This window comes from Penaeus vannamei, chromosome 11 (genome assembly GCF_042767895.1).
Source record: "Penaeus vannamei isolate JL-2024 chromosome 11, ASM4276789v1, whole genome shotgun sequence".
NCBI classification, from domain to species: domain Eukaryota; kingdom Metazoa; phylum Arthropoda; class Malacostraca; order Decapoda; family Penaeidae; genus Penaeus; species Penaeus vannamei.
The window spans coordinates 42,713,802-42,721,301 of NC_091559.1; the positions used below are offsets into that span (position 1 = coordinate 42,713,802).

General features: G+C 37.9%; 2 protein-coding genes across 5 annotated transcripts in view; one reads left to right on the plus strand and one right to left on the minus strand.

The window, feature by feature from the left end:
* The window catches only part of LOC113826351 (F-box/LRR-repeat protein 20), a 31,708-nt gene extending 30,595 nt beyond the window's left edge, over positions 1-1,113 (minus strand). For 3 of the 4 annotated variants that reach the window (XM_070127310.1, XM_070127311.1, XM_070127312.1), the window contains exon 1: positions 955-1,113. In XM_070127310.1, coding sequence (XP_069983411.1) covers positions 955-1,043 — 89 coding nt within the window. In that variant the 5' untranslated portion in view covers positions 1,044-1,113. Of the gene's footprint in view, positions 1-871; positions 892-954 lie in introns of those variants that run through there. The other variant, XM_070127313.1, reaches the window with a different exon arrangement.
* A 1,243-nt stretch (positions 1,114-2,356) lies between these two features.
* On the plus strand, positions 2,357-5,864 carry mRpL13 (mitochondrial ribosomal protein L13). The gene is made up of 5 exons (XM_070127318.1): positions 2,357-2,516; positions 3,542-3,665; positions 4,482-4,636; positions 4,735-4,824; positions 5,667-5,864. Exons 1-5 carry the CDS (start codon positions 2,493-2,495, stop codon positions 5,808-5,810), a joined length of 537 nt encoding a protein of 178 aa, XP_069983419.1. The 5' UTR covers positions 2,357-2,492; the 3' UTR covers positions 5,811-5,864.
* Positions 5,865-7,500: the final 1,636 nt, after the last annotated feature.

The following is a 7,500-nucleotide window of genomic DNA, read 5'->3' on the forward strand; positions in this document are numbered from 1 at the left end:
ATATCAATAGACTAAAAAAAAAAATCTTATAAAAACAAATTTCCTCAATCTTTATATCACAATGACTTTAAAACTACATGGAAATTTCTTATCATATTCCTCAGCAGCAACATCCTGAAGAACTACCGTACCCCGTGCCCCCTGATCACCCACGAGAAAGAGCTCTCAGTCCTCTCGGAGAAAACTCTCCCTCGAATATATATTGATGTTGTGAGTACCTTTTGTTTGACACCTTTAGTTCAGCTGACTATAAAGTTTGAATGGTTTCTGAAGCCATTTACATATTTTATTTGTAGTGGCACAAATACATATCTTAATGATAAAATACTACCATATATGTGTTCATTTTTTTCTCTGTAGCAAACGTCTCATTATCAACATATAATAATTAATCGCATTAACTTGTGCGTCTGGCAGTGTGTCTTACAGCTTCTGTGCAAGTATGGTGATTTGGATTAAAACTTTAATCTGGATTTAACTTTCATGACATGTAAAGTAGACGCCCTATGTCTACTTCCGAGTTGGCTGCATTATTGGCAATGAAGTGCTCGGTGGCCTCGTTATCCTGTTGGTCTTGACAAGTTGTCTGGCTGAGCAAGTTCCAAACACAGTATAGAATCCTGTAATTGTCTGAATTAGCGGTTTCCCACGGTAACATCCCATTCCCGGGACCCTATTCCCTACCTCTATACAACCGCTGTATAACCCCATGTAAACACCGTATTGTCAACTTATTCTTCTTTCAATACATATTCATTCGTAAACAAAACATCCTCCGAACATCCATAGTCCACATCCCCATATTCTACCTCTGTAACCTTACTGCACAAAAGACCCGACACAGAGAACAACTAAAAGTATTCCCCAGCACCTCATTAACTTCCAGCATTAACTACGACATGAAATCAAACGACATGAACTTCAAAATCAACTAATATTCAAAGAATACTTTACCCTGCCTTCGCTCGACGACAACGGCTGGCGATTGGCGCGGCCGATCCTGTGGGATTGGATCCTTTGTGTCTCCGCGGCAGTGTTGTCATCCGGGATCCGCTACTCGCGCTAGACTGCTATCTCGCTAGATTTCGACTCAGTATTTTGTCTTTTTATATATATATAATACCATTTACATAAATAAGTCACAGGATTAGCAACGGATTAAAAAACGTATATCGCAGCATGTCTATAATAGTGAAGTGATATATCAGCTTCCTATGTCGTGGTGAGACTGCCCGGTTCTGCTGCCGAGGTACTGCTGAGAGGACGATGGGTTGAGGCGAAGAATTTTGTACGTGATCCAACCCAGAAATTAATTAAATATATATAGATATAATGACAAATAAACAACAATGATAATTTTTAATAGCTACTCTTTAGTCACACAATGAATTGTCTTCTGGTCTCGATTTTTCTCCAATAGTTAGGAAAGAAATTGCAGACATCTTCACTGCATAAATAGAAGCACTAATTGACCTGTGTCATGTTTTGTGATGTAGTAACTCTCTTAACAATTTAATGAATTTCTAATACCATATGCAGCATCATGCAAAAATGTCACAAGATATCATAAGTACCGTATGTGCGATACTATTTTCTTTTCTGGAACAAAATCTATGCCAAATATGAATCATTAACAGTCGTGCTTTGAATAACATCAAAATATGTGAATGTCTTAACATATTTCAGTGCTTGTGATATTCAGGAGGCCTATATAACTTTAGAGTTTTTATGAAGCGGACCATACTATATTGGTGTAATTTGTATTTCATCTTTGAATTGATCTTGACTGAAGTTGATGGAATACGACCCGACTGCCATTTGGGGAGGAAATGTAATTTTATAATTTCTTTTCCTTTAGCTTTCTTCCTAAAGCCTTTAGCATTTACAGTTTTATTTTAAGCTAAAATTTTATATAAAGAAGTCTATTGACAATTCTAATGTATCAAAATTCTTGCTAGATGTTCAATACTGTTCCTCTAATACTAGATAAATGCAAATTGGAGATCTAGCGGGAGCAGCGCTAGAATGGTAATGCTGCATGTTGATTCCCCTTGCAAGATTTTGTGAATCGCTTTACTAGAATTGAATACCCTGTGTTCTCAAAATTCTCTTGTAGCCTTGAGTTGCGTATTTTATGAGAAATAAAATCGTAGACTCTTGTGTTAAATTTATGAGGTGATAACAGTAACGTCACACTGTCAACATGTTTTAAGACACTGACATGTGTAATAATTCTTAGAAACATTCTCAGCTAGCAAAATCAATGCATTTTTCCCATCAATATCATACATTTTCTGATAGCTTATCATATGGAACTGAATTGCATATCTAATTTTGATAACATATGTACTCTCGGATGCCTTTCCTCAGCAAGAAGCTGTTTAAAGTTTAGGATCCTCTTCGTAGCGCCTTCTTTTGTTTCCCTTTCCTCGTTCTATCCTTTATGATGTGCATGTAAACACAGTAAGAGGAGGCAGAAGGGTAAAATAGTCATGTCTGCTGCAAGAAGAGTACAGGTAAATTTCCATACTTGTATAGTTTAAAGAGTTGTACAGAACACATGGCGTAGATATGGCCATATATAGTTAATAGGTTTTTGTGCGAACGCCCGCACTCTGACATTTCACCGGTACGTAATCTTTGAAGATTGAGAAGTACCAAATTAATTGTAAGGCCTTTGCCGATTTACGTAAGATATTACATGCCCATACTTCTGTAAACAATAATACGGTATTGGCAAAGAGTAGCATTAAGAGTAGCGCATAAAGGGTCGCGACGATTTCAGTATCGTTGGATTCTTCTCACCGTCTACAGTGCAAATGTATAGGTTTAATTCCGTGGAACCCCCCAACTCTTGGCCCCGATAGTAGGGGAAGGTATGGAAGGTATCAGGGAAATTGCAGGGTAAAATGTAGATATGCACAGAATCAGGTAGTATATTGTCTAATGCAGGGAGCTGTACCCCATGCAACCCTCCAATGGGGGGAATTAGTCCCCAATTGCACAGCACAGCCCCCTGCATTAGACAACATAGTGACAGATTCAGTGTATATTATTTGCATTTTACCCCACAATTTCCCTGGTACCTTTCATGCCCTCCTCTGCTATCGGGGCAAAGAATGTGGGGTTTGTGGGTTTAAGCGCAATAATTTAAATATTTTTGGAAATAAGATAGTGAGAGGAATCCAGTCATACCAAAATCATGATCCATTATGTGGAGCTATAATTGTTCATGAAGCATTAAAGAAGAAATGGTGCAGTGATTATTAAGCATGTATGAGACATTATGCTACATTCATTTTCTTAATATATGAATATGGTAAACTCAAGTTTTGTAATGAAGAGACGATTGTTTCTTTGTAAAAATTGGTAGTATTGTCTTGTAAATCATATTATATATATATATATATATATATATATATATATATATATATATATATATATGTATATATATATATATATATATATATATATATTTTTTTTTTTTTTTTTTTTTACATTTATGTGTTGTAATGAGTGTTTTTTGTTTTTTTTTCAACAGCAATGGGCCACATTTGGCAGAATGTGGTATTTATATGATGCTAAGTGGCAAAATCCATTCCATACAGCCAATAAAATCAAGGACTATCTTACAGGGAGCACAAAACCTATTTATCATCCCCTAAGTAAGTTTTATGGAGAGATTTGTGTATTTTTTTCCCCATTCCATTTAGGGTGAATATTAAGAATACCTTCATGTGATCAGTCATGACAATATTAGTATTGATAGATTCTTCTCACCCTCTACTGCTCAACCCTTCCAAACCCTTGCACTCTTGGATCCGATAGCAGGAGAGGACATAAAAAGTACCAGGAAAACTGCAGGGTAAAATATGAATAATACACACAGAATTAGTAACTATATTGTCTGGTGCAGAGGGCTGTGCCCCCCACCCTTTTCTGGGAATACTGCCACCCAACCCCTGCAGTGGAAGAATCACAGTAGAGTAGAGCACATGTCTGACATGTGGGGGTGCCTTATGCCAATTCTGTCCTATGCTCTATCCTGTCATACATGCGTGATGGAGTCTTTGTTGTCCAGGACAAGGCCCCCTGAATTTGATTATACATTGACCAATTCTCTTTATATTATTAATATTTTACCAAACAATATCCTTGGAACCATCCATGCCCTGCTATTGGGGCCTAGATTATGGGTAGTAGAGGGTTTCTACAGTATATTGTCTATATAATTAGCTAGAAGAGGGTGAAAGGAATCCATCGATACCAATATTGTCATGCGAATGTATTCTGAATATTTACCTCATTTCAAATAGAAAATTTCTGTCTCTGGAAATGTTTTGTTTCTATTTCTTATTCAAACAAAATTTCTTCTTTCTCTCTCTCTTTTTTTGTGATATAAGACATGCTTGTTTTATTTATTGCATTGAGTGTTTATTTCACTGCATCATTCTTATATTACAATTATTTTAATTACCCAGATGACTGTGGAGATCATGTTGTTGTCATAAACTCCCGTGACATTGCCATGCCTGGGATAGAGTGGGAAAAGCGTGTGTACTTCCACCATACAGGATACCCAGGAGGAGCATCATGGACACTGGCTTGGGAGCTGCACCAGAAGGACCCCACACTGGTAGAGATTTGGCCTACGAGGTTATGATGTACATGAAATTGCTTTGATACATAATACTCAGAAATGGAAATAAAATATCTTTTCTTATTTTTATATAGGTTCTCCGAAAAGCCGTCTACAACCAGTTGAGTAAAAACTTGCTTAGAAGAGGGAGGATCGCAAGGCTACACATATTCCCAGATGATAAGGTAAGGGAAGCATATACTGCAGGGAATCTGGATTTATATAAACCCATAATTTCATGGACTCTAAAGATATCTTTCTTAAAGTAGTGTATATCTGTTTTAGTATTAAAAGATTATCATGATAGTCTTATAGAGAAACTTTATACTTTACTACTGCAGTCTTTAAAGCTAATTTTGCATGTTACTATGTATATTTCGGCTTTGGATGCACTTCTTGACAGATATTTATTCCCTCATTTCACACATCATTACCAACTTAATAACTGTTCCCACTCCTTAAGTCCTTTCTGTTTCTGGTGAAAATTGCTAGAGACAGGGCCTGGCTGTAGGGTGTTTTGTGCAAAATTTCCTGCTCAGAACTGTCAAAGAAAAGGATAACACTAGTATTCATGTAGATATAAAAAATTATAATTTCTTGATCATTAAAACTCTCTTATCTCACAGAGATTTGTTTTGATAGGTTTATTTGTATATATATTTATATATATTTTTAATGATGGTATTATCCCTGTGTCATCTACTATGTGACATTGCGTGACCTTGAAAATTCATGGACTTGAAGATGTGAATATGGGAAATTACATGGCATTTAATACAGTTAAGGAGTAGAAATGGTTGCATAGAAAAGCCTAGGAGAATCGCCTGAAATTAATTTTGAAATTTTAACTTCAATGTAACTTTGTTGCAATGTGCAAGAATGCAGGCTGAAAGGCTAGATCATAGGTAGATATATTAAGCAGTAGCAATTTTAGAAATATGTACTAAATTGCCTTGAACAATTTTGTACATTATTTAATTTTGAAAAGCTGCCCTGTGATCATGATATATATTTCTTTTATTCACAGATACCTGACAGCATTTTGCAGAACATTTCTGGTCAAATTCGCCAGCTCAGACCAGTTCCTAAGCGTCTAGACCACTATAGTGAAGAAGAAGTAAAGAATTTCCCCAAAGTTTTTGACTGGCCCAGAGAATACATTATTCAGTAATAAGGACCCAGGAAATACATTGTAAATAGTTTGTAATTAAAGTAATGTTCTCTTGACTGTGTATTTTTTCCTTTATATATTTATGATGTTTTCAAGAAAGTGGTGTGTGTGTGTGTGGGGATAAGCATAGTATACCCACACTTCAATGGAAAAAATAAAAGTTCATAATTTACCAAAGCATATTGTGTCTCTTAAAAAGGAAATTGTAGTATTAAAAGAGCATGAACAAAAATCAACTAGCCTGTCTGAATCTAACTCCTCTAGTTTACTGACCCCTGAGTCCCCTTTAACCACGGCTCAGAACACTACTAGTACACCTCCCTCCTCTACACATACTACCAACTTAACCAATTCTGAATCATCTACCCAGGAAACAACTCAACCCTTAGAAGATTTCCCATCCTCACTCCCAACATCCATCCCACTTTCTGAGCAATGATCTTCAAATTATACCCCCTCCACCCTTAGTACAACTCTTTAACCTTATCGTCCACACTCCCATAATAGAACCTCACCTCACATCACTCCTTCCTCCTCCCGTCCTCGTCCCTCTACAATTCCCACTTCCTCAAACTTTTTGAATAATCTGTTTAGACCAGCTAAACGGGACAGATTCTTTATAGTTCCCCCAACAGCCTCTCACTCAGAGAATATCCTACTCTTTCAAAAATGCCTCCAATATCAAGTTGGCAAAGTTCTCTCCCACAGTCGTCCTGATCGCTCACGCTTAATCACAGTCACATCTGAGACTCAAACCAAAGCACCATCTACCCTGGTTGACTTCACTGGCAATCCTATACCTGTTCTACCTCACCCCTCCCTTAATACATGTACTGGAACTCTTTCCCTCTCCTCAACTGATTGCCCTGTCTACGGAAAAGCTTGGTTACCTCACTGAATATGGTGCTGAATCAGTACAATGCTACTCTATTCCCCCCAGAGGCAATCGCAAGTCCAGCAGCAATATTGCCAAGATTACCTTTCGTAGACATGACCTTCCCCATAAGGTCTTTATAGGAGGGGTTTCTTCTCCAGTTAGACCTTATCTACCCCCACCCCGTCAATAAACATGAGCGTTTTGACAACCCTGCAAAGCACTGTCGGTCCACAGCCCGTTGCCCACTGTGTGCTCAACGAGAGGCCAGGCAAGAAGCACGACGTAGAGGTTTTTCAGTCACTTCTTACTCCAGCACCTTACATCAGTCTACTCCCATCCACTCTACCCTAGTGGTCTATACATCTACAGCACCACCTTCCCCTGCTCCTCAACTTTCTATCTCTAATTCCCGTATCTCCTAATGAAATCCTTTTTCCATCCTAAATCCAGACATTCCAATATCCACTCCTCCCATGTCTTTTCCTACTTCACGCCTTACCTATCTCATCAGACAATTCAAATGCCTCACCCATCCCACACCTACACCCTCTAATGCTCAGGTACCGATCTCCTCTTCACCTCCCCAGAAAGGTCCTTTTCCCAACCACCTTTCCTAATAGTTGGAGACTTTAACTGTCGCCATACCCTCTGGGGTGACTCTATTATCAATACCAGGGGTCGCTCCTTAGAACAATTTCTGGCTAAAACTGACCTTATCCTCTTAGATTCCAACAGTCCCACTCATTTCGACCTACGCACTCAATCTTTTTCATGCCTAGATCTCTCTCTCCTATCCTTCATACAGACTTTCAC

Bases quoted from the DNA above. Each gene is read 5' to 3' on its own strand.
- mRpL13 (XM_070127318.1), top strand. From the start codon at position 2,493: ATGTCTGCTGCAAGAAGAGTACAG. The intron at 2,517-3,541 runs GTAAATTTCCAT...TTTTTTCAACAG, and splicing joins CTGCTGCAAGAAGAGTACAG to CAATGGGCCACATTTGGCAG. The intron at 4,637-4,734 runs GTAGAGATTTGG...ATTTTTATATAG, and splicing joins ACCAGAAGGACCCCACACTG to GTTCTCCGAAAAGCCGTCTA.